We start from the raw sequence: 27,342 nt of genomic DNA, 5'->3' as shown, positions 1-27,342 counted from the left end.
GTCCGGGGGATTGGACCTGTTGTGACAACAGAGTAGTGACACGGACAGGTTACTGTGCCTTTCTTTATGTCCGGGGCTATCCCTCAAGGCTCAACCTCTTACATCTAAGACCCGTAATCCTTCTTATATTACGCTAGGCACGGATGCAAAGTTTGAGCAAAGTTTACAAATGCCTTCAACGACAAACTAGTCATTTGCCTCAAATTCGACCTTTCCAGCATGTGCTGGGAAACCGGTCGGTCAATACCACAGCACTGTCTAATGCGTCCATCGTTTCATCCCAGGGTCTATACAACGCCTTTTTTTAGCCAACGGTTGTTGTCAAAATTATAGGTTTGACTTTAGTTCGACGTCATCAGTTCCGATGGTCATTGAGGCGTGGACAAACCGGCGGCCACCCCGCCAACTTAGCTATGATTCTGGTCGAAACATCAAACGCACCGCGGGTGTGAAAATAGACGACCAAAATCATAGCCTACAGAAATGCACGATTTGTTCCACGCAAAATTATTGGCTTAACGTCAGAAACGATGACGTCGGAGTGCGATGACAGTTGGATTATGACTAACACTTGAAAGGGTGCCGCTCGGACAACGCCAGAAGACAGATGTTACTCTGAACAGACAGCAAGTTGTGTTCGTGGCTGTTTGGGTCAATGTGATATTGCATGGACACTTTTTTTCAACCGGAAATTTAACTCTGAACTTGCGTCAGGTCCAGTTGACCAAGATTAAGCTTTCCGATTAATTTGGGGGACGTAGATTTTATTTTCAAGAGGATAGGTTAAAATTATCCTAAAAATGTACCAGTTGCTGTCAAAACTTTATGATAAGTTTAGATTGAGTAAGCTAAGGAAATTATTTAGTTGTGTTTCTCTACCTGTCTGCCTGCCTCATTGTTGTGTCTGTCCATGGCTGATCGCCCGTCTCGCCTTCCCCGTATTCTCGCGTCCACGAAGTCTCGCGAGAACTTGGTGCCGAAGAAGACATCTTCACTGCATCCTCCCCACTTCCATCCCTCGCCAGGAGGTCCCTGTAGCGGGCAAACGCATCTTATTGTCTACCTTATACGAAGAGATTGTTGTAAAATCTGTTTTTAAACTACTACTATGACTACAACTATGCCAAACTGTTCTGTTTAACACGGCGTCCATTGAGGCTGTCATCTTGGTCACCTGACCCAGCCCAACCAATCACATTGTTCATCTCTGTCACCTGAATGGCCGATATTTTGTTGATGAAGTGTCGACCGTTACCTTGTGTCTGTTGTCGCAGCCGCAGTCCGGAGAGGTGCCCTCTGCGCATGCTTTAGTGACGCTGTAGGCCACCCCTGCCGAGGTGATGGCGTGTACGAAGGCAGCTTCTCTTGAAGCTGGAGGACAAAAACACAAAACACGGTTTCTTCAGTGACTACTGAAAATTCACAGCTAATAAGATGCCTTTTTCTCGCACCGTTCGGTGATTTACGGAGATCTAAAAGTACTTTGAATTCCTGACTTGAATGAAAAGAGACGATTTTACTTAACGTGACAGTTGTAAAGTAAATGGTCTATCAAAATTCACGGCACATAGCGCTTTCCTCTCGGCGCCAACCTTGCCAGGCGAAGAGTACTGTCTATCAGTTAACGCAAGGTCATACGGTCATAACAAGATGGTAGGTCGAATACAGACAGGTATGACATGTTTCAGTAGATCAATGGTTCCAAAGAGGTTATCAGTTACAGTCACGGCTAACACAGAAACACTGTTTAATTCTTCGGCCCCATTTCCAATCTGGGCCCGGCCGGGCTGTTTGCAACAAAACGAAAAATAACAAAATGCATATCAAGAAAATACACAATATATATGGTTAGGAGTAATTTTTTTAATACTTTTTGTGTCTTTTGTTGTCTTTTATATCATATGTTTCGTTCCCACAAGCTGGCCGGCCATGCCCCGGATTGGAAATGGGACCAAAGACGTTTCTAGCGAGTAAGTAGTGGGTACAGGCGGTGTTGCCATAATCACGAACTACGAGATTGTGTCCTTGATAGCCGTGCCACCCACGAGGGGTCATGAGACAAATCCTGCGCGCATCCGTGTGGATCTTTAACAGCTACATCACAAAGAATGAAGATTATCATGATAAGTCTTTCGGAATGTTTTCTGGTGTTTGAAGTCTGTACAGATCTAGTGAGAAAGTCTGGAGGGAAAGTGTTGAAGAATGCTGTTATGCATATTAGATATGCGTGTTATGGGTGTGATGTAGGCTTAATGTGTTTATATAATTCGTGAATAGAAAGAAAGTGAAGATTTCCTCCAGAACTTTGCATAGGAGAAGCAGCCTAGACGCTTGCAACTCGGTGTTAGCGACAACAGCAAGGATTCGAACTTTTGACCTTTCGGTCCAGAGGGAGGGTCGCTAACCACTAGATCACGCACGCAATGCAGTGCGATGCTAATGTTGCTGCTGTGTGTGATCAGCTGGTGTCATCATCAACACTTACCTCTGTTAACAGCCGGCCCGAGTATGGAGTCCCCCGCACGTGGAGGTGTTTTTGGTGTGGTACTGATGTTTCCTATGGTTGGGAGATGTAAGAGTGTGAAGTTAGGGTCGGACCACATGCATAACCAAATCAAACCCCGCAGTGTGAAACATGCACGGGTCTAGACACGGCTTCAAACAACGCCTTAAACAAGCCAACAGTGCAATTTTAAGTAATTCACGACAATTTCTATGTTTAAGACAACGACCTCTTTGTATCTCATGGAAACTTTAAATTTGGTTCCTTTTGAAAAAAAAACGGCTTCGGGGAAAATGCAGCTACAATGACTTTAAACTTGGTCCGACCCTAGTGGTGGTGATGATATGTGAGTCGTTGTGCAGTTACAGTAGAAGATGTGAGTGGATGGTTAGGAGTGCAAGAAGCAGATGAGTAGAATCCATGAGCGCTCGAAAATGTGGATGAGTGCATTATACGTGCATGTGGTGAAGAGTAGCACACTAACTGCTAACCGGACGACTTTACAGAAATGTTGGTTTTATCAAAAACGCGTGGCTACGTGTGCCTGAAGAAGGCAGAATCGATGGTCGAAATCTTGGCAGTTTTTTTAAAACAAACTTCACTCAATACGTCGATAAAGGTTACTGACGAAAAGTAGTGGATGATGGCCGCGTCCAAAATCAAACCCAGTTGCTTGAGTAACTGTTATTTGGCGAAACTTTCCTCACATTGCCTACCAACTTAACTAGAGTGAATGATGAATGTTACCTCTGTCTAAGACTGGTCCGAAGATGGAGACCTGTCCCTGGACGGTGGTGCAGTTCCAGCGGCGCCCGCGGAACTGATGCTGACACTCCCGGATGCCCAGCTTCGTGCCGTCGGCAACGAACGGCATGATCTCGTGAAACTTCCGGCAGTACCGGATCTGTCTCGGCACCAAACCTGGGAGTAAACAAGGTATTGTCAAAAACCTATTCCCTAGGGATTGTGTGCGTGGAATATTTAGAATTGTTCCGAACTCGATCCCAGTACTATAACAACGGCTCCGCCCCTGAGGCACCGGCAAAAAATTGCAGTGGAATTGTTTGAATCTGGTAATGATCTATATAAATTTCTGTGCATTCTGAAATTTTTGGAGCATCACAGCCCCCCGTACACACCCTTACCTGGTATACTGCTTCAAACCCAAGTCCCCATACACACCCTTACCTGGTATACTACTGCAGACTAGCGGCCATCTTCTCCCCTGTCCTCCCGCATTGGCAGCAGCCAGTGAACTAAACTGCGGTCCCACCGCCAGATACCTGCAAATAGATAAATACATTGATAAATAAAAAAATAAATAGATAAATAAATAATTGAAATATCAATGGACTTATTGAGTAAAGCAGTTGATGAAGATATCCACAATCATATCTATTTTTGATATCTTTTTATTATATTCTGATGCACTTGAACTTACTTGCGCAGAGCAGATACGAGGTTTTCTTAAATATAAGTTAACAATTGATTGACGATTCTCAATCTAGATTCATTAAATCCTTAAGATAATAAAAATAGAAATGTTATCACAAACAATAAGGAGCAACAACTTTGTAACACGACTTTATATCTAGATATAATTAAGACTCGCTGAAAGTGTTCCGCTCGCCCGATCTCATAGCAACTCGAGAAGCAAGCTGTTACTACGGGCGAGCTGTGGCCCTTCGTTTCATTAACAGCCAAGGATTTGTTCCCGGCGATTACGGGCACTTCATCTACTGAAGAGGTCTCCGAGGGACGGATTCAATTTGTGGACCATATGGTCTTCACCTCTCCTGCTCCAGACAATTAGCTTCAACAGGGGGAGTGCGCCGCGTGCTGGGCGGAGAAGTGTTTTCTCGTCAATTGGTTTGGAGCAGGTGGCAAAGTGGCACGACCCCCACGTCAACAACTTCTCTTCCGCCGAGGGCAGTATTCTCCAAGCAGAGGTTAGAGGGGGGATTGTTGCCTTCAACAACTTCTCTTCAGACGAGGGCAGTACTCTCCAAGCAGAGGTTAGAGGGGGATTGTTGCCTTCAACAACTTCTCTTCAGACGAGGGCAGTACTCTCCAAGTAGAGGTTAGAGGGGGGTTGTTGCCGTCAACAGCTTCTCTTCAGCCGAGGGTAGTACTCTCCAAGCAGAGGTTAGAGGGGGGATTGTTGCCGTCAACAGCTTCTCTTCAGCCGAGGGTAGTACTCTCCAAGCAGAGGTTAGAGGGGGGATTGTTGCCTTCAACAACTTCTCTTCAGCCGAGGACAGTACTCTCCAAGCAGAGGTTAGAGGGGGATTGTTGCCCTCAACAACTTCTCTTCAGCCGAGGGCAATACTCTCCAAGCAGAGGTTAGAGGGGGGATTGTTGACTTCTTCTGATTGGTACCCGCAATCTGACAGTCGTCCCACCAAAACATTTCTTAAACATTAAGAAATACTTCTCTTCCTAACGTTTGAGCAACCGTCTGAAGGAAGAAGTTGGAGAAACGGCTATATAGGAAAGCGGACAACCATCTCTCCTACATTCTGCTTGAAGAGCGTTGGCTAGTTCTCTCACAAAACAAGGAGAGCGCAACTGTGGCGTGCTCCATGAGATTGCTTAATGGAATTTTCTTGTAGCAAGAACCGTACAACTTTTCAGATCAAAGAGGGCGGTCGTAAGCAAATATCCAATTGAGATAGTGAGCTAGGATAGCACCCTATTGCAGTAAGAAGGACTATGAGCGACATTGAAAATTTTAAAGGACGTCAGCATGATAAGAAATGAATAGTAGCCTTGCTGAAACTTAGAATCTATAGCTTTTGTGAAGCTGCTAAAAATGTTTGACAATATGAAATCCAACGTTGTTGACAATGTTGAGAAATTACTACAAGTTAGACTCACTCAAGACAGAGAACTAAGACCTAAGCCAAGGTCTTCGACCCCTTCTCAAACTCCTTCACCCAGCAAATGCAAAAATACTTTTCTTGTCAATAAAATGTCACGGAGAACAGTCAGACCATTGCTGTAACCGCGTTTTTTTACAAGCCGTCTTGTTGCGCTGTTGGAGATGACCTAAGGGTCAATACTGTAAAGTGAATTCTGGAGAATATGTATGGCTGTACCGGAAATAGAGCAAGTGTAGATAGACTGTTTTGGCAAAGCAACTTCTCGACCATTCATCACATTTTGCTCTAAAACAAGGGCAAGGAACTTAACCACCACTATTTTGTATATGTTGCACTTTACCAATTGTGGTATAGTGGCTGGTGAGCAAGGCGTTGAATAGAAATGAGTTATAATGTATGTGTTCACGGCTAAGGAACTGCCTTTAGCTACTATTAGCTCGGTGAAAATGTCGTAATGAACAACTCAGAAGCTCGTGTTCCAATCTCATGTGTTCACTGACACTCCTATCAGATTACCTATTATTTGAACATGTGAAGAAAAATTGTCTTCACAAAATTCGTGGAACCAAACTCTTTGGCAATCCTAACGCTAGCCACGTCATAATAAAAAGGCTTGGAAGTTAGCTTCGACTCTTCGATGCTTTCAACCATTTACACACAAAAAAGCCCTTTATGCACATTATGTAACAACTGAAGTGAACTGAACTGATGTAGAAAATGTTTGTATTTCTCCAGTGACTGTAAAATCTATTGACTTTTCCGCCGGCAGATGTCTATTGAAAACGCAGCGTGTGTCATTAAGAGAAGCGGACAAAACGGTGTCGGCATAACGACCAAGACGGCAATGGCCTCTAATTAAAGAGTGCGGTTCTTACATTGTACATACTTGAGGACATATACATTACATCATTCAACCAAAGTGGCCCCAAACTAACAATAGCTTTGATAGCTGTTGGTTTTCCCATGCCTATCTCTTTGAAAGGGTCCTCAGATAACTACATGGATTACCTTCTGCTCCTGGCTAATGGTCGAAGTGGACGGTGGTTCTACATACATCCCATATCCGTACCTTTGAATCCTTGCTTATCACAGGTTTAACTCTAGGTGTAGGTAAATACCTTTTATCAGTATGGGTATTCCCATTACCCATCCCAAAAGCTGACGATTTCTAAATTTAGAGAAGTGGATTGTGAGGACACCAACAAAGCCTTTAACATGATGAATGGCCCTTAAGCCACTTCATTCATTCTACATGTAACGTTATAAGTACTTCCTACTCGATAGCACTACTCTACTGTCCAAATTGGTATTACCCTGATAGTGTTGGATGTTTCCGAGAATAGTTTCATCAGGTTGATAAGTCATTGAATAAAAATGGGACCGCATCTGTAAGCAGCGCCACCTATAGCTGCAGTGCGAAGTGAACCACTCAGAACTTCCCTGAGGAAGGTGACAGAGGTTCACTGAAACGTCGGTTGAATAAAACACTTGGATGTGTACAGACTACAAAGAGTATTTTTATTCACTGATCAATCAATCAATCAATCGATAACTTTTATTTATACTGGAAGTGTCCTGTCGGCATTAGCCGTTTTTCCCAGAGGTCCAGTTTGGAGGGGAGGGTGTCACGGGAACAATGATATTAGTGTTGGATGCTGAAATGGCGAATCAGGCCATGGTACAGTCAGTCCCAACTCCAGAGGTTGATGCCAGCTCGTGACGCCCCCAAGAGAGCAGACGTTGACGTGTTTACATGAAGTGCAAGAGAGATGTGTGGGAAACAGGGGACCTTCATGCACCTCCACAGTGGGAGGGGTGGGGGCGTCAGAACTTAGTGCTAGGACACTACGGGATGAAAAGCTAGCCAATTTCAGAAGGAATGTTATCACATTGCTTGTTTACTTCTGGTGAATCTTTGTAGAGACCACACATTAGCGACTCTACTCTATAATGTTAAGTCCGGATTACTATAGTTGTGACCACAGACAACCTACAAAACAAACAACTGTACATCCGCCAGACAGTGTAGGAGACAACTTGACTTGTACATCATGGCTGTTAACAGTAAAGAAACCTTTTTGATGACCCAGCTCTTAAAATGTATACGTATCATCTGCCATTGTGTTGTTGTATTTGTCGAGTATGTGACACTATTGTTGGCATACGGAGCATCACATAGCTGACCTAACCTGTAGAGTTATCCTTACCGATGGGTCACTGATCATGCACTTTGCATTCAGAGATGGGACGATAAGAATAGAGACAGTCTATAATACAGACATGTACCGGCCTTGTGTTTTACCCATGCCGACACTTTGTCATGAGCACAACAGGCTCTAGTAGACAACAGGCAGCATTCCTTATTCAATCCTATTCATCCTAAGATATAATATTCTTTAGATTCAACAAATAATCTCTTAGATCCTGAGAAACCTGAAGAATTCAACCTTCCTTTAATTATGTCTAAGAACGTAATGACGTTGAAGTTCCGACTTTCTCTTAAGAGTCCTTAAGTCAGCTTTATCCCCTGTCTTTAATACTGACAATACATGACCGCAGTAAATATAGTAGGGCCGGACCACACACACCTCGGCAGCTTTACCTCAAAACACGGCACCCCCAGGGCTGTTTACGCACCCTTCCTTATCTCATCCAACAATCGCACATCCTGAAAACGTCGAGAAGCTTCCTCTGGTAGACATTCTCTAAACTGGTCTGTTGTGGCATAGGGAAGTAGCTACATGTATCCATTCCTCATATCATTGCTATATCCATATTATTCAAATAATACTGCCGAAAGCTTGCATAGTATACTAGTAGTACTAAGCCTATGATTACGTCTAAGTAAATAATACACAACAACTAGGGGGTGCAAGGCATGTATATGTCGGTGTACATTAGAGCGTACACGCAAGTTTCAAACGACTTGTACAGGTACAACATCTGTTTCTATGATGACGTGTCTTCTAACACCTGTAAAGTCTGCAAAGACTACAATTAATTCACAAGGTCGTCTCCTTGACTTCCTTGCTCCAAGTTGCAGCTTCTTGTGAGTTCTTAAGTCAGTTTTCCCATATCAAAACATCCGAGGTTTTCTGGATTGCTACTCGCGATTGGTCCTGTGATTTTCGAGCACCAACGATGTAGTATTATGCGTTAAAGCAAACTACTGTTGTAGCGGACGTTGAAAAATATAGTTACAGTATCACCCTTGGCACACAAAAGCTACCTGACAAGAGAACAATAGCGGAGATAATGGGTTGACCTCGTCTTGAACCCTATCAGCCGTCGCCAGGAGGCTCGGGTCTGAATCACACGGATCGCTGCGCGTCCTTTCTGAGGCTTTCATGGCTTTGAATGACTGACAAATCATCATATCTGCTGAGTGAATAGCCGAGATAGCGCCGCTCCATTTTCCGTTACATTAACAACACCCACTGGTCACTGATCTTATCAGTCAGGATGTAATTCATTATTCAAACTTAACTACAAACTTCACAAAGATGAGACAATCTCAAGCAGGTTCCATGTAGCATTCTCATACCTATACATAGCAGATGAGCAATGCGTCAGCGAATAATGTTGAAGAAAGGTTAATACGGGAATGCATAGGGTACGTTGGAAGAAGATATCAAAAGCTTATCTTAAGAAGGTTTTATGTAGAACCTCCTTGCTTGTTTTTCCAATGTCTTACTGAGAATCTTCATTGTTTATTATCGGTTTCATAAGTAGTGATGTTGTCTTAAATTTGACTTAAACATTAAGGTGGACGGCTGTAGTTCTGTGTCGTTGTCAATGCCTATGGTAACTTTTGAAGAAATGACCAAACTTTACTGGACTATACTGGAATGAAATGTGACGTATTACTCTCCTGGTAAAATTAATTTGGTCCGGAACCAGCCATTGTGATTCCGCGCTATTAGCAACTGGTGTAAAAGAAGAGGGACAGACGCATCGGCTTTAGTTACACAAATTAACACGTCAGGTCAAGAGTGAAATGATGTTAGGAAAACCACATCCTCTGTGGTATCAATGCGCACACTGTCGTTGTGATCATCGCCAATTTGTTTGGTTTTAAGTCACCTCTGTTGCAACCGTAGGTAGACCCCAGAGGTAAATTGGATTAACAATGGTATTCCTAACGTGTTGGTATCCACCAGTATCGACATTATTACTACACATATTGTAATATTTATCCAAATAACGTTTAATGTAATTGCCTCCGTCAATGTAATACAATGTAATGCAAGCACTGTAGTCATTATTAGATGATCTGATGCTGCATTGATGCCATAGCTGTTTTTCTATTGGATGTGATGATTTGAACATCATCCAACCACGCCGTTTTTCAGAACTAATAAGGACCTGAAGACAACATTATCTGTCTAACAGTGAGAAACAGTCTCATCTACGTTGCTACCAGCCTGCCGCCGTGCAGTCTGGGTTGGTCGCAGACACAAAATTTGTCTTCTGTTAATCAAAAACACGGCCATAGTCGACTAGCGTTTTTTCGATGGGAAGATTTTATCCTGCTATGACAGAACCGATAATCGACCAGAATCCACGGCAACTGTTTCTGTCACAAGACGGCTGTAGGACATATCCACGACTGTTTCAAGACAAGAATTCCCCTTTTTGCCGTCGTGAACCTATCGTACGACAATACTGATCGGGCCCTTACATGTATCAAAGAAAATCGTCTCTTTTCTGTGAGGTCACTATCTTATCTTGCCTACTATTTTTTGCTTTTCCTTACTGTTGTTGCATACTTTCATTGTCCACATTTTAGTCTTTGAAATGTCTATACGGAAGCATGACTTTGCAGTGCGATAGTACAAGCCGACCTAGATGCATGTGCAAATTCCTCTCCGCTTACGTACGTACAACTCAGGTGGCAGGGCACACCGCGGACAATTATCCCTCCCGGTCCCCCGACAATACCGCCGCCCAGAACACCGTAATCACCCGCTAATTACACAGAAGCAGTTAATGAGTAAGTATGGCATTAATGACAGGGGACTCATTCTGCGCCATGCCTTAGGAGCTGCGCTGAAGTCATCGCAAACCGTCAGATAAGCAGGTAGTCTCGGAGTAATTACACCGTAGATTACACCCCTGCTCCCCGACATTACGACTAATCACGCAACGTGGGCACAATAGGCACGGGATTCTTCGGGACTGGGTGGGAATATTCGAGAATCCGGTGAACAACATCTATAAAACGTTTGCCTGACGTCGTCCTTAAAAGTTTCTGAGGATGCGTCTGATTATCAGAGTCGTTTTTAGTTCCTGAAAAAGTAATATACATCGATCAAATAAGGAGAATGCTTTGCGGAGGAGCGAGCCGGTCGATCTTCTTGGGCAAATCATTCACTCTGATTGGCTGATCGTGTTTTATTTAGCCAACATGGGAATATGGAACCAATGAGATTATATCTTTGTAGACCCTTCTTGATTGAACAGACTACATTAAAGTGGCAACTTTATGGCTCGGATTAATTACCGTAAAATTGCCCCTCTGGTTCGCCTGTCGCAAAGTCGGTTCGATCATCTCCAAAGATTGTGCCGAGGGCGAGCGGCCACCATTACCCCGCATTGTCCCGTGAACCGGGATGGCTTCTTCCAGGCGGTTGAGTCCGAGTCTTTGTTGTGGGGAGGGGGGTGATTATGATGATGTACGGTGATATACCGCGCAGGTGAGAACAAACGGTGCTGTTCACCACAATTAGAGGCGGTGGAAATTGAGGAGGACCAGGCCGCACAGGTGTAGGGCCGGAGGGCTGGGGCGGGCCCGCCGGCAGAAACACGCAGGCACGGCGGCACGCAGCTTCTGAAGGCATGGGAACAAACTCTTCAAACAAACATGCACCCTCTAATTTTGCTGTACACAGAAGAAGAGAAGAAACATTAGCGCACTGGTGTGTGCCTTAGGGAGAGTGTCTCACATAGTCTGGAAGAAGAGAAGAATTCTCTGGCATTTTCTTTAAAAAAAAGCGCGATATCATCAAAGAAAAGCATCCTTGACACAGTCACATCGCTTATTATCTGTAATAATTGTACGTTTGCAGTATACTGACAACTGCCAGTTGCACTGAGTCATGCCAATCGTTCTTCTCGGAACACTTACGACAAGGCGATGTTTTGAGTAGTTTCCCATTAGAATTCTCTCAACAGTGATTAGATCGAGTTGTAATGACTAATGACGTGTTACAAAGACATTACTATACTTACTTCGGGTCGTTTCAGAGCACTGACTAACAAATCGTACAAAAGAGAGCCAAGTTGGACTTAAAAGTCTCTAAATGTAATACCTAACGAATAGCTACTGGAGAATGGACAGTGAGACAGACAAGACTGTTGCTACATTCCCTATAGGATGGAATGTCATGTCTATGTGTGCCTGTAGACTTGTCCATCAACATCCAGGCCTTTATACCGGTGGCTGACCTTTTCTGGTGACCGAGTCAGGGAATCCCAAAGCACCACTAAGCACCAATCACGCCAGGTGTTAGGAAGTTTATTTCTATCTGTCTATCTATCTAAGGGATAACGACTGGAAAATAAGAAAGGGACATTGAGAGAGAGAGAGAGAGGGATTGGTAACCTTTAGGTCACTTTGAAAACAGGGCACAAGGAAGAACCCATCCATGGAAATGTCCTGCACATAACAGATCTGTTAAGCTGATTTCCTAACCGTCCTCTCCACAGCGTGGTCCTGACATGTGGTTATTAGATTTTGATGACAGGCGCGTTGATGGCTGACTGAACATATTACTGCGACAAAAGAATTCCAGGTTACTGTCTATTTCCCCTGTCAGAAGTGCATTCCATCAGATTCTTAGCAAAAGATTGCACTATTCAAGAGTCTTGGAACAGTTGGTTTGATTTTCTGGAAACCCCTATTCGTTGGTGAAAATGTCGCGCCAGGCGTTTTTGATGGTGAGAATACCAGAACTACACTGGGGAGCAGTACGTTTCAGTAAAAGATCAGTAATAAAACCGGGGAGGAAACAGTAGATGATCAGTAAAGGGTTACTGTCTCAACAGTAAATACCTTATTGGCTTGAAAATAGGATAGGCTATCGTATGGCCGAGACTTTCGCTTGTGTCTACGATCTAACATGGCCATATTTCAGTGCTTTCGTTGGTGTTTGAAAAGGTATCTTCCTTTAAGACCATGATGAGACGGGTTTCCTCAGGTGAGACAGCAGGTATGGCGGCGGTCCGCCCCACACCTGGCGAGAAATTGAGGCTGAAAGCGAGACTGTTTGTTGCCACCTGCGCAGACCCCCTGAAAGCCTGTCCCGTTTCACGCGTTCTTGAGCCGCCGATATTCGCTGGATCTGAAAGCTTTCTGGCCGCGTCTTCTCTTTATTTCCCGGCTTCACCTCGACAATGGATGGCCCGTTTGCGTGAGGAGACGTCTGACATCTTATACCTGCATTGTAGTTGACCCTGGGGTGATATAACGTGTGTTTACAGACATACTGTAGGTCTAAAGTCCCACCAACACGACGCACTACTGCCGTGTTTACTAACGTTTGCTTCTATGAATTATTCAACTGATCCTTGACATGTCACAATTGGAGACGGTGGCAAGTATGCCAAATATGTGTTTCTTTGTGGGTTTAAGAAATGAATGCGGCTGGAAATCCTTTACGCCCTTCTAGACACGCCCCTGTCCAATTACCTTCTCGTCATTCAAGATCTAGACCAACAGCACTGCACACCTGTAAAGGTCGGTGGAACGTGTAAATAGCAACTGTTTAGTGTGTAAAACAGTCAGGCTGACAGTGTTCAACTACTTACAAAGCCATCAGCATTAAACCGCATTCTGCGCCTCATAACTTGTGTCAACACCGCAGCGGTTCACCCGCGGGCAAACGGTCGGGTTGACCAGGCAGCTTCTGGCTTTAGCTCTGCATGGTTGAAGGAACTACTGACAGCTACTATTAAGCAATCTTTCAATACAATCTACACTAGTGGTCAAAGTTCCCTGCATTCTGCTTCTCCTTAGACCACAACGATATGCTACCAGCGTAGCTGTAGAATTTTTCAGTACCATGCCATTTTCTGCCATCTTCAGACAAACCCGCGTAGCAAACGAAGCTGTTTCACATAAATTTGCGTCGTACCCAAAGATAGATGACATGAACTAAGACTCATGATCCGATAGAGTAATTACATTGAATAGAGTACATACAAATAACAAGAACTTGAGTAACGGAAACGTCGATGAAGGTTACATATCCTAGCTATGAGATTCGCAGGGTAACAGTTACTCAGTCAACTGGATAAAATTTGGAAACGGTCAGTCGTTACAGGCAGCATCCGCTGGACAAAAATGATGTAACGGAGTCCACAAAATGTCGTTTGAGACCGATATCATGTTTGAAAACATCAGACTTTCTAAGGACGTCCAACGTTGACGCCACTACCATCCTTTATCATGGCCGTGGCCTTATAGGGAGAGCTATCTACCGTTCTATCCCGGTAATCAAATCATGTCTGTCTGTGGGCGCTCCTTCGCGGCTGCCCGTCTGGGTGCACGGCTGGGTAGATGTCGATCCGGGAGAAGATACCTTGTTCTAGTCCGACGAGTGGTTAGAAATACGTCCAAACCGTCTCAATTATGCAGTAATGAAGACGCGCATGTCATGGGCAGACTGGCGCTGGTGTGTGTCTCACGTGTTAGTCATAGCAGTTATATGTACGGCAGGTTACACAGCGTTAGTCATAAGGGTTACAACAGATATTACACAACGTTAGTCAGAAGAGTTACAACAGGTTACACAACGTTACGTTAGTCATGCGAGTTACAAAAGGTTGCACAGAATTAGTCATAAGAGTTGCAGCAGGTTACAGTGGCAGTTGTCACTGGTAACACGAATGTACGGCCCACTGCCGATCAAAATGAGAGATGGAGAGGATGCCCCTTTCTTTGGAGGAGTTGAGTTGCATACAATGTATGTTATTATGCTTCTAAGACGACATATCATACGCTTAAATGCGGCCAAATAATGAACCAAGATGCGAAGGATAGAAAATAGCATTAAGATGTTTTATGGAAGCATTACCCTTTTCCTTAAACCATTGAGAAAACAGACAAAGTGCCTTTTAAACGTCTTGTTGTAAAAGGCTTGACACAGGAAGCGATGACTTATCAGTTGTGATCTGCTATGATAGTTGGTGTATCAACTTTCACGGAGGCCCATCGCTGGAGAGTAAAATATCACTGTGTCGTTTTCCGACCCCGGTGTCGTATTGTGTCCGCGGGTCATGTCTTCCTGCCTTACAGTCTTATCACATTCCTCATCGGCTCACGGCAACTTATCGTCATACCTGAAAAATTGAGACATTTGTGCCCTGCTTTACAGACCATATAGTTTAATTGTCTGTACCGTACGGTAGTTGCATGGGGTTCAGCTTCTAATATACATGGACATCACGTTGTTGTGGAGTTGTTCCGAGGAACTCAACAGGACAAGACCTTCGTAGATTTCCCGAAGGCATTCGACGTCCCTGGTCGACCTTAATTGCCAGTTGTCAACCGTCCTCAAGGATACAGTGACATGCGCTGTAAAGGGACCTAATTACAAGAAGATAAGGAAAAATACCCTTTTTCATTTAAAAAGATAGCAGGCATCCTTTTGTTACGGCATTTTTCCACATGAAGTGATGAAAGACGTAAAAACGAGAATAAACGTTTTATGGGTTTCGGGGCGGTTCTGGTTCGTAAATCAACAAGCTGACGATTGTCTAAAAGTTTGCGAAATTATCGGTAGGTATTCAGAACAGCATGTCGCCATTAATAACAACAGTGAAAAACAAATCAGTCCCCCCATCACAATGCTTCCTGACATAAACAACACTGACCATTACCATTTCTGCTTTCCAATCATGCAAGAAGTTAAAACAAAGTTCCAAACAAGACCCGTATAGAAGATGAGGGCGAACTATTGTCACAGGGAAGGGAAATGTGGCCAATGCTAAAACTCACTAGCATCATTTTAAATCTGACGCTTTCTGGTGATTTCTACAGGGCGTCGCTACCACCAAGATCGGCAAAGCTCTGCCCACACCTAAGATGAAACCACATGATAGTCCAGCGACAGGGAAACCTTTTCTTACCGAGACTTTCAGCGGATATCCTGGCTCAGACACATCAACCACCCAACAATACCGCCAGGAACCTCCCAATGCCATTGTCCTTTGACTCTAGTACAAGCAAATAAGCCGACTGTTTGGTACATTGTACAGATAAACCCGCTCCTTTCTTGTGGAGAAACAACAATAGTGTCGCCGACAAAAAGGAATGAGGCCGTTGTACAATACGAGTAGATGTAGCTGCCATTTGCGGAATAAATGATATTCCTCTACAGTTACGTATATGATATCATCCGTCTCAAATCAAGTGCTTAACGCCGGTGTCATCAAAGGTGTCATCAAAGGCATCTGCACAAGGAGGAAATCTTCATTCTTAAACCTTCATCTTAGTTCTTGGTTATGTATGTATCAACTTCTTAGTGGTTTAGCCAAGCTTTGCTAACGTTTGAAAAAACCTTGAAACTGACAATCAGACAGATGTCCCATACATGACAAGATGTTGAATTCAACATCGGTCCCCTTACATTCGAATGACATGCGTGTGAATTCGGAGAGTCCAATCGACCTTACATACACAATCAAGGCTGAAGCTATTGCTAAATCACAGTAAATGTAGGGCAACGTTTCACCCGTCTGTTGAAACAATATGCTTTTGTCTGTTACATACTATTTTTAGATCTATAGATATTTTCCTTTAAAGTTCATAAGATTTTCCAAATTCTTAGCATCTCCTCAAACGTAAAATTCGAGTGCTGGGATCGTGTGAAAGCCGTGCTCACGCGCTGGATGGTATCTTATCTCCATGAATAAAAAGGTTATCTCAACAGTCCTGTCATCAGTGAGCATCTTCATGATGGATGCACACCTGTACAGTAACATCTCCCCATCCTGCGCACTAATCAGTACCCTCGCCACATTCTCCTTTTCACTGGCGGGGAGATGTTATCTGCGTAGCGGGGAGGAATTCAATTTTCTGCATGACGATGCAAACTCGCCCATTTCTCAGTATTAGAGCCTAACCATTCTGCAGCTACAAATACAAGATACAAAGTTTAACACTTTTGCAAGTTGTGGATAGTTTTGTGTCCAAGAGATTTTACCAAATCGCCAATGACAATATCAGTTGAAGAGCTCATCAACAGTGTATATGGTAACTGTGGAAGCACATAGTGAAGATATCTATGATGACAAATAAACAACCAATGCAGTCATAATCATGATATCGTCAATACTTATAATTATAGTGATCATGTTAGTTTGTTTAGTCAAAAGTCAATAACCAACAATGTGTTGGTCATTTCTTGACGTAACAGGTTGAATCCACGGTAATCAGACTGCCAAGCGATATTCACAGGGTACAAATGCGACGCAGAAAATGTCAGATCAGCTCGGTGTTTACTTTGTCTCGTACCATGGGTGCTGGCCTCTGTAGAGGCCTGTTCCCTCCCAACACCCACCGGCCCCCTTTACAATTCAGCCCGCCTCCAACATCTAGCCCGCCCCCCAAACGTTCCCGTACCATGAATTGCTCAGCAAAGGAAGCTGGATGTAGAATCGAGAACCTCTTTCGTATACGTACGTACGTACTGGGAGTGGCTGGATGTTTAAACCAGCTAAAAACAAACATGGCTGGCCTCGGGCTAGTAGAATCACTATAACTATTCACGTCTTGCATCGACGACAAAGAAAAAGCCGAAAATGTCTTAATCCACCCGGAGACCGAGGGCTTAACAAAACGTCTTATCAGAGCCATAATGACAGATGGAGAGACGATAGACATCTACAAGCGGCACGATGTATTATGAAGAGAAACCTCCTCGTCGGTTCAATAAAAACCCGGCTGACTACTTGGGTGATGGATGTTGTTTTCAGGCAGATTATCTCTCCGGCTTTCACGGACCCGATTGTTATGCGATAAAGATCATAATGGATAATGATAAGGGCTTTCATCGGGCCTTTCCCTGATAAAGGACAAAATATCAATTGAATAGAACGTTTATCATAATGATCACTCCCGCCTGTAATGTGTGTACAATAGGCGCATTAGTTATGCCGTGGGTTAATATCTGATCTTCTCAACCACCGATAAATACAGCTATGGAATGATGATTTGATACGGATATATCCAGGACTATTCATAAACTAAATCTGATAAATATCTAGGACTATAAGCTTAAGAGTGAATCAATGGAAGACGAAATGTATGGCAGGAAATATACTAACAACCGCATGACAGAAAAGTGCATTTTTAAAACGTTTTGGGGGTCAGAAATTCTCGTTTACGCCAGTACATTTGCCTGCAACCTCAACAGACTTTGGTGATGTAACTGAAATGAGAAGCAATCCAATATCTGACAGCTGATATGACCTTTGTGATGTATCCAAACACCGTGTACATCAGTCTCAATGCACTGGTCTGCATCACATTAATACTGGCAAGAGCCATAGCCACAACCCAACACCAGACCGAGATGGATCGCCATTTTGCAGTTCCCTGACGTTAATCTGTTGTTTTCCTTACTGGCTATCATTCCAACATTGTTATTGATGAGTTGGATCAACGCCACACAAAAAAAAATCAGCCCGAAATAAAGACACCGGCTGGGGCTGACAGGGCTAACCCCTGGAGGAAAAACACAATAGATCATTACTGGACCAAATTTCATATCAACCTCAGGGGAAATCTTCGGGAAAGGGTCGGTAATTAATTTCAACGCCAACTATGGGTGGAGCAATAACCACCACGAGAAGCCCTGAACAAGATCTGGACTTGTTCAATATGTGCACGATATGGGTGTCATTCAACCTAAAATGTGTTTAAAAACAATTCAATCTCTGCAACTGGATAAGATTTGGAGATTGTATATTGCTCACCTAGATGTCTAACCTTCATAAACATGCCAACCCAAAATGTAGCTACTAACAGTGTCCAGTGATGCAACGTAGGGTTCAAAATTAAAACTGAAAAATACTAGTAACAGATACGCCGCAGAGGATTTTCTTTATGTCTGCCATTATGCTATCATTGAACACCCTTGCTGTTACGTTATATAGAGTTTGTGTTCTTCATTCAATTACCATTACGTAGAGTCAGTGACGAATGAGCTTCTGCGTCAATTCAAGTTTTGGAGATGGCAAAATCAATCTTCGTTACAGTAGCAAAAACAGAGTCACCATCATCAATGACAGAAGAGTTCAAAACATATCAGGCGAATTCCTTAACCTTTAGCTCATTGACGTAGCCGTTTGGCCCCCGGTTCCCTATTGATTACAGAGTTAGGCAGCAGTTAGAAGGTTAACACTGTTTTCCTCAAGGAGGTTTATCTGATAAAAACGTCCATGCTTTTCTAGACTATAGTCTTCACGTTCCCTCCAAGAAGTCCTGGGGAAGACCTGGACATGGTCACGATTGCCGCAGCAGCTGCTGGGCTCCTGGTCAGTACCACCGTCACGTCACTGACAGCCGGCGGCGTGCCGAGCTAATTGGACCGCCGCTTGTTTATCTTTATTGGTGAGAATAAAACAGGCACCTGTGATCAACGACGGAAAGGACATTGATCATCCCGAGTGTGAGACAGAATCCCTGACAGAACTATGGGCCTCGCAACAAGCCTGGTGTGTGTTGAAGTGACTATTCTTCATGGTTATAGGATACACTACTTGTAACTACATTCCAGCATCCGACCAGCAATAACAAGCAAAGTTTCTTACAACTACCCAGCTAGAGGAATCAGGCAACACACAATAGTATGTACTTATCAAATCTATATTCTAATATCATAGTACAAGCTTCAATCCTACAGGAATCCTATAAAGTAATGTTGAAAGGCAGGATGTAATTGTTCCATATAAGGAGGTGCTAAGATGCGAATAGATAGATTAATTCTTCTGTAATTATGTATGCTGATATGACTTATCATCGTGATAATGTTTCTAAAGGGCCCTAGGGATTTTGTATATCCCCTTAATCCATGTACAGGCATGCTATGCCATATTCATACATAATTTGCCTATTTGCTCGTTCTTCCATTCATTTCATTGGTGTCAAATAATTACTTTAGTACGGGGTTGTGGAAACCATCTCATTTTTCTTTTCCTGTTTTCAAACGTACTTTATCATCTAAACGTCGTTTCACATTGTTTTGTTTTCACCCTGTGTGAAGAATACGCGTAAGAAATGTGTCCTTATCAGGTGTGACTTCAGGCTGGTATCTGGGGTGTAAGTAGGTCCATCAGGTCCGGGTGTGGCTGATGCTGTTCAGGCTACTCAGCACATGACAGATGAGGACATCAGGGCCACCTGATCCCTACAGGCCTGATAGGGCTGATGGTAGTCATGACGTGTACACGTCAGAGCGACATGTGTAGCATGTGTAGTCAGGCCACACAGATGAATAGAAGAACTATGCTGCGCGACAATTGTACACGGTACAATGTATGGCAACTCTGGTATAGAATAAAGCTTAACATCCGAATTACTACACATGTGTAGCAACCAGCAACCATTGCCAGATTTATCCAGCATTTAACACTAAGTGTAGATCCCAATTTTAATGCAATGACAAGCACTCCTATTACAACCATCGACCAATTCACACCAAGATTCATTATAGGAATCATATGCAGGGCTCTTCACGGAAATTGACCAATAATCTTCAGTTATCGACCACGCCGCTAGAATGTTGAGTACCGCATGATCTCTCAATTTGTTCGGATTAGGGCGTGTGTTGTCAGGATTTTAGTTTCATCGCTTCAATTTTCACAGCGTTATTTCCGTGTCGCACAATCTTTCATTGAGCGTTCTTCAGCATTCATGTCACAACTGCTCTGAACAGGTTGTTATTCTTTGGCATTTTCTTGGTCTGTGTAACTCAAACTCCGTTATCCGAGGCTGCAATAGCCCCGCTAAAAGCGCGATTCAATCAGTCTGGCATTTCCCAGGTTGGAGAATGATAAAATTCCCTTCGACGTCTGCTTGAAGATTGATTCTGTCTGTCTGTATTGGAGAAGCGGTTTCAATTTCCCAGGTCTCGTAAAGGATAATCATGTATGGGTCATGTGATGGCCTCAAGTCCGGTGTAGCGGTGACAGATGGCACCCGTCTTTCTGTCTATTAGACCGGCTTGTCTGGAGACGGGAGGGAGCTCTGATTTACCGGGCTCTCTGAGATTGGTCTGGACGGTTCCTGGGTACTCCAATATTAGGTATTACGGCTGTGTCCTGGCGCAGCCTTAAACTTAGGGTGGACAATACTGCAGGGACTGTATAGTTTTTTAAGAATCGTAACGTTTTTTGCGGCTGAAGTAGATTTAGAGATTGAAGAAACTAGTTCTACTTTGCGTACGTCTTTTAAATGGTACTATTTAGTACATTAGTTTATGTACATATAAAAGTCTCTGTGTCATATTGGAACAGGTGAAACGATCGCACTAACGCACTGGGCATTAAAATAGGCACGCTTTACAAAAGCAAAAACTATCGTGGTAAAGTTCCATTTTGTGGGTGTATGAAGAGGAATTAAGTGTCGTGCTACACTTCATATGACCTATCGTACGACAGCATCACAGCAGACGCACTACATCTCAGCTGGACGCCCGCGATACTTCCAGTGATGTGCAAAGTGAGCGATAGTTGCTGAAAACTCGCCGATTATGTTTGGGTGCCCCTCCCCGTCCCTCCCCCCGATCCCCGCCCGCCGCTAGAACACACCGCGGGGAGGGGCAGTGGACTCAGCCGTGCGATGGGCGCGATGTGAGGACAAAACACGGGATATCAGGTGGGGCCTGGCCCGGCTTTCCGGGCAGATCGGGTTTCAGGCCAACCGTATTCACAGTTCTGATAAAAACAAACTTATCGATGAAAGAAGGGAGGGGGGAACAACAATAGACGAGGAACGACATAGCTGGACGCAAGCATCGCATCATACCACACAGCTACACGGTATGGGGTAATATCGTGACTTACAGTATGCAGCACTTTGAAACTTTAAATTTACTGTTTTTGTGTAGACAATACTAGACATTTCATGTCGTTTTAAGTAAAAGTCTTTGTACCCAATTGGAACATTGAATGTATAATAAAGAAAAAGCGAATACGGTACTACTAGTATATACAGTATATCGTACATAATAAGAAGTTTATTGCAAGTTCATGCCCTTGGGCTAATTGCAAATACATGGTAAAAACATAGAGAAAAACATACATGCGTCAGTAAACTGTGTCTGACTTTGTTGTAACAATAGGCTACTGGTACTAAATACAATTATTGGCTATATCTAAACTAGCTGGGTTTGACTTCTTTTTCGGAAATAATGTACAAGAACATTTCAAGGGAAGTAGGTTAGGACTAGCAACTTCAGCAGGAAATCTACTTGGTGCGTTTTTATTCTACAAAGCTGGTTGGTAGAAGGTACTACTCTGTCTCAAGAAACTGTGTTCATTTCGTCTCGTTCCTGTCTGAAGAACATGACACAAGGATGACAACAGGACTCCTCTGTTTAAGGCTAGACTAGAACACTCGGGAAGCTTTTAGCGAACCGCGTTTGAAACACTGAACAATCCCAGTGTTATGTACACACTCCACCAAACTTGTAGTCTAACCTCTAGCTCTATAGTTGGTGTTCTTTAACATGTCTTAAACGCCCAAACAGAAAACAGCATCCTTTTGTTCGCTTAATGTCACTGCACGCTGCGGTAAACCTTTTCTGGGCAATCAATGTAACATTCAAACAAATAGACACATAGTATGTTAGGTCTATCTGTTGGTAATCCTAGAGCTTTTGTATACAGATAGATGGTCAAAGTCTGGAGGATGAAGGCGAGAGACACATTGACAACGGTGAGGGACGTGACTGAAATTCTAGTCTAGTGTAAGGTGAAGGTAGCCCATGGCCTTTATGAGGCCGCAGGGGCAGTGAGTTGTTATCGACTGTGTCTAGGGCAGGGTATTGGAAGGCGGGCCCATCCCTCTTCTTCCACCGCCTTTAAGTTTAACCTTCCCAACCGAAGTGAGGTACCCATTTTTGCACCTGAATGAAGTGAGGAAAGTCGTATAAAGTGCCTTTCTCAACTCAAGGGCACAACATCAGTGGCATGTCAGAGGATTCGAACCTCTGGGTTCGGGACCAAACACTCTAAACGTTACGCCAACCCGACGCCACAAGTCTAGTCTAGCCGTATTCAAAACCCCATTGTGAAAAGGGTCTTATTAAAAGGCTGCAAAATGCTTTCTACGTGTAGTATATTCCTCCCCCATCGCTGTGTCAGACCATGTTCCTACAGCATGATTCTGTGATTTATAATGGCTGGTTTTGTCCCGGTCGGTCTGTAATCGCTCCCCATCTGTTCGTACATTGTTGTCGGAATCACGGCTGCCCTGACACGGACCTTCAGAAAGACTCCGTCTGACATAGGGCATGTGTCAGGACCGCGCTTTTACAAAGACACAATGCCAGGAGCACCCCTTGTAGACTCTGTCTTTTTTTTCTAGCGAAGCATACAATTAGAACCCATTTCACCTCGCCTATAGAAAGAAACTCGGTGACGTCTACAACGGAAGCTAGAACACTAGACAAGCGTAGAGTAGCAACATATTACAAGACCTTTCGGGATGCAATCATAAGTAAAGGCATCTTGCGTTCTAAGAAAATGACATTTTTGTACGTGCTTTTAGATTGTCTTCAGTGAGTGACAACATCTGTTTTTACAAAAGAGCAGCTTAACAGACAACAAACATTCCCCCAAAAATGACTTCATCTCTAATGAAGGACTATCATTAAGTATACGAGGTGCAGTTTTAACGTCCTTAAGGCTGTCATTTGCGGTAAAAACAAGCTGCACGACAGCCAATAGGATCAAAGAGACAGGTAAAATACAAACAGTGATTTGGTTGATGACGGATGAGGTAATAATAACTATAGGTGGACCTCACAGGACATGGCGGGCATAACACTGGCTACTTTACAACTTCCGAGAAATGTTTTCTTCGCTTTGAGGATTTCTCCATATGTTTTAAAGTACCGACTTACGTGCTTTCCTCACTCCACCCAGGTGTAAATGAGTACCTGACTTCGGTTGGGGAGGTAAAAGGCGCTGGAAGGAAAGGGATGGGCTCCACCTTCGAATACCGTGCTCAAGACACAGTGGATAACAACCCACTGCCCCTACGGCCTCAGGAAGGCTTTGGGACTACCTTTATTTGGAACTACCTTAATTCAAATTTACCTTTTACTTTATGAAGCAAAATGACATTGATTGTTGACCTGGCGAAGAAAGTGTCGGTTGTAACATTCTCCAGTCTGTTTCGTTTTCTTCCTCACATCTGCTTGGAGATTAAGGTTTCGTCCCTCCCTATCCACAACAGCGGGTCACCACCCCACCCTGCCCCTCCCCAATGTTGTCCCCTAACTTCAACCACCACCCAATCCCACCCACAACGCCCCCCAACAAAGCCGGCCCCGGCATGCGTGACACGTCAGTGCCTTTTACCGCGCGTTTCGTGGGTAAGTTTGCTACATTGCCGGTTTTGTTCGCGGCCATTCCTTGCCACCAAGTCGCGCGACTGTATACAACTTACATTCCTCCCGTATGAGACTATCAGCCGGGGGAGTCGGAGGTGTGCGACATGACGGGGTGAAAAGGACACAGAACACACCGCAGCCATCATGAACTTCAACTCAAGGAGCCCAGCTTCTTAAGAAATGATAACGCTTTCAAGACTGGGTTGTTGTGACTTCCACGCGAGGGCAAGACGGAGATAAAGTCGTCACGGTATTAAAGTTTCGCGTAAACCTTCCGTGTCATGATCTAGTCATGATCCGGAAAACGGTTGCGAAACACAAAATACAATCATCTGTTTTGATAGGTATCATCGCTTCTGGCTACTAAGAAGTGATGAAATAGAAAGACATTATTGGATAAGATATGTTGAAGTCACGCTCTTGAAATTTCCTTCAAGCTACAGGTGCGGAGTCGACACAACAAGCCCCTAATTATGATATTTAAACAGGAAATGCCAGGACGGTTCACGTACTTTGAAGTCTCTGTCACGTTACGTCATTGCCCCGAAACCGTCCTTTTTTATACCGAACGATAAAGGGACAACCTTGACAGCGTGTCTTAGAATTATAAGACGCACCAATCCCTGTCTCTTCTCTCATCCCGCCTTACCTGTCCTGTCATTACCTGTTCCACCTGCCCACCTGGGCGCACCTGATCTTATCTCATGTTTGTTATTGTTGCAGGAGAGTAGCTATCGGAAGAAGCGCATCTTCAAAGTCTGACTAAAGTGCAAGTTTAGCTGGACCGGTAAACCTTTCCTCGTCTCTAAACTTCGCCAGCCTTTATGTTCGTACCTCCCTTTTCAACAGTAGCTACTTTGTAAGTGGTTTACGTTAAAAACTATAATTCTCCGCCGTCACCTACCCCATTGTGATCGAGATTATCTGGAGATCTGTGGTGGGATTTTTCCTGACCTACAACTACACGCTTCGCGGCTTAGGCTGTCGTGTCGGGAGACGTCGAGCTCGACTTTGATGTTTCTTGCGAAGGTGAGCCCGGGTCAATTGGTTTCCATGTCGCCGATCGGATGGATTACATTCGCCCCGAGGTGGGAATCAAACTTGTGATCGCCAGAAATGGAATCCTCGGCAGCAGACGCGCACGGACAGCGTCCGACGAGGGCGTGCCCTGCCTCTAGACGAGAGACGGGTCTACAAATCCTGATCGCAGGGCTCAGAAAGCGAAAACAAAGCCTTGGCTTTCTTAAACAAACAACCTAGCAGTCTGAAACGCCCTGTAATTGTTTACACATAGCCTAGATGCCGTGTAAGCTACGGTTAGACGTGTAAAGGCCTGACGACTGTCACAAGGCGTTATCTACCCACCATCCGTGGCCGGGCAGCGATTAACAAACTGTTTAGTCAACAACCAAGCGGGGCAGGGAAACCCGGCATCACGGCTCAGCCAAGGTGAGGCAGGAATAACGTGTGGGTAGAGAAGGGTTCTATTGCTCGGAAAGGACATCGAGTGTTGTGGTTTCTATTTCTGGGGCATGAAAATACAGCCGTGAGCGTAAACGCCTGTTTACGAGACTAGGGCAGTATTCAACATGAGTCTGCTGGTGTCTATACATCACTGGCAAGGCAGTGTTTCTCTCAGCGCGCTCCCCCCACCGATACAGTTCAACTTTTCCATTTTTTTTTCTGGCAGAAGCTTGCGGGGCGGCCCTGACCGGGTGCCAGCAGCAGCCGTGGGCCGTGTCCGGCGCCGCGGGGGCCCGTAGACGCGAGAACACCTGCACGACTCCCCCTGCCCCGTCCGCTTCCCGCCTGCACCACTATTTATATGGAAAGCGACGGGCAAAGGCGAAACGAATCCCACTTTGTCATGACAATTGGGCCAGCCCAAAGAGAACCCCATGCATGATCCTGCGCGGATTCAAATGCTCTTATGACGCTCAATTTGGTCGCTGTTGGAAGTAAAAAGCGCGCTGTAAGATCAGAGTCAAAACCTGAGTGGATAATAGAGCTTTAGAGAACGTCACTCCTAGAGCAGCACAGCGGCATTCTGCGCCTGTAGCGCCCGTGGCGGTGCCGACCAGCGCTGCCAATATCTGCCACCAAATTACGCCGCTGTAATAGCCCACAAAAGAAAGGGCCCTGCGACCCTTACCTAATCACGGGGCTTGTCACACGGCTATCTTCTAACCAGAAAGACGACTCGTCCCGTCAGGGCAAACCGGCACGGTCTCGTCATACCTTCGGCTGGCTAGGCCTGGTCTAGCCGATACTGTTCGTGTGACATATCGGTGGTTTAGTCGATAGTTATCGTCAATACTTAGCGAGATATTCCAATATCGCGTTACTCGACTATAAACCGCGCTGAGATATAACATGCCTGTAGATAGACAACAGACTTGGGCGAAGGGTCTAGATAAAAGTGCACTTGGGGCTAGATATTGAATAGGAAGTGGCTCAACAAAAAGGTACAAAACCGCGCTCGAGGCGCGACGGCACAGCCCTGAGTCACCCGCCCTGCGCCCGTCCCTGTCCTGCGCGCCACTCGCACGGACGTACGGCGTGTTACGGGCTTTGTTTGGGTCTCTGAGCACGCCGTATTGAAATAACCTAATAAGAAAGGCTTGTTTTGCGCACATAGTGGATAGATAATTGTATCAGGCCCGAGTTATTACGATACCAACAGACAGATTGGGAGACGGAAGACACTTACCACCACCCGGGAGAACCCATGCCGACCTCCGCCGTCTGAGACCAAATGACGAACAGGAGCAAGACCGACACCTGGCAGCGTACTGAATCCATAACGCGCTCGGGAGTACTTCCAATGGGATGCCGAAAAACCTGCTCGGTCGACACGGTAGCTCACTCGCACCCGGCTGCGGTCAAACCTCCGATAATAGCGCCACTCAAGAATGCCTCCAAAAGTTAAAGCAGCGAAAATGAGGGAGGCCCCCCGCGGGCCTCGGGATTGGCTGTCCCGCGGGAGGACCGACCAATCAGAAGGGAGGGTTTCCCCGCCACGGGGCATCTACAAATCGGTAAGCATGTCGTGTCAATCACGGCTGCCACCCAGGCTCAGTTCGGCCTTTAAATCGATACCAAGCCTCGCTCATGCAAACTTCCCATCCACCGCAACCCCCGCGCCTCTCCTACTGCTCAAGTGGAAAAACACAAACAGAGACCACAACACCGACCCCCCGACCGAGCTTACGGCGCGCTGGCGATGGGATTAGTCTCTGAAACCTTTCCAAATATTACACTCGATTGCGGATAATCCTTACAAAAACCACAAACGGCGAGCCCCCCGTGTGTGCGATACTTTACAGCCTAT

General features: G+C 44.7%; 1 protein-coding gene across 2 annotated transcripts in view; it reads right to left on the bottom strand.

Moving 5' to 3' along the window:
- LOC136420710 (protein Wnt-3a-like) overlaps positions 1-27,162 on the bottom strand; it is a 30,647-nt gene extending 3,485 nt beyond the window's left edge. Inside the window, exons 1-6 of one of the 2 annotated variants that reach the window (XM_066407794.1) lie at positions 26,722-27,155; positions 3,692-3,786; positions 3,251-3,424; positions 2,486-2,557; positions 1,256-1,371; positions 880-1,032 (exon numbers count right to left, since the gene is read on the bottom strand). In XM_066407794.1, coding sequence (XP_066263891.1) covers positions 880-1,032; positions 1,256-1,371; positions 2,486-2,557; positions 3,251-3,424; positions 3,692-3,786; positions 26,722-26,813 — 702 coding nt within the window. In that variant the 5' untranslated portion in view covers positions 26,814-27,155. Of the gene's footprint in view, positions 1-879; positions 1,033-1,255; positions 1,372-2,485; positions 2,558-3,250; positions 3,425-3,691; positions 3,787-26,721 lie in introns of both variants that reach the window. The other variant, XM_066407795.1, reaches the window with a different exon arrangement.
- Between the last annotated feature and the right edge of the window lie 180 nt (positions 27,163-27,342).

This window comes from Branchiostoma lanceolatum, chromosome 15, assembly GCF_035083965.1.
Source record: "Branchiostoma lanceolatum isolate klBraLanc5 chromosome 15, klBraLanc5.hap2, whole genome shotgun sequence".
Classification (NCBI taxonomy): Eukaryota; Metazoa; Chordata; class Leptocardii; order Amphioxiformes; family Branchiostomatidae; genus Branchiostoma; species Branchiostoma lanceolatum.
The sequence above is the reverse complement of the archived record's forward strand: the minus strand, read 5'-3'. Positions and strand labels throughout refer to the sequence as shown.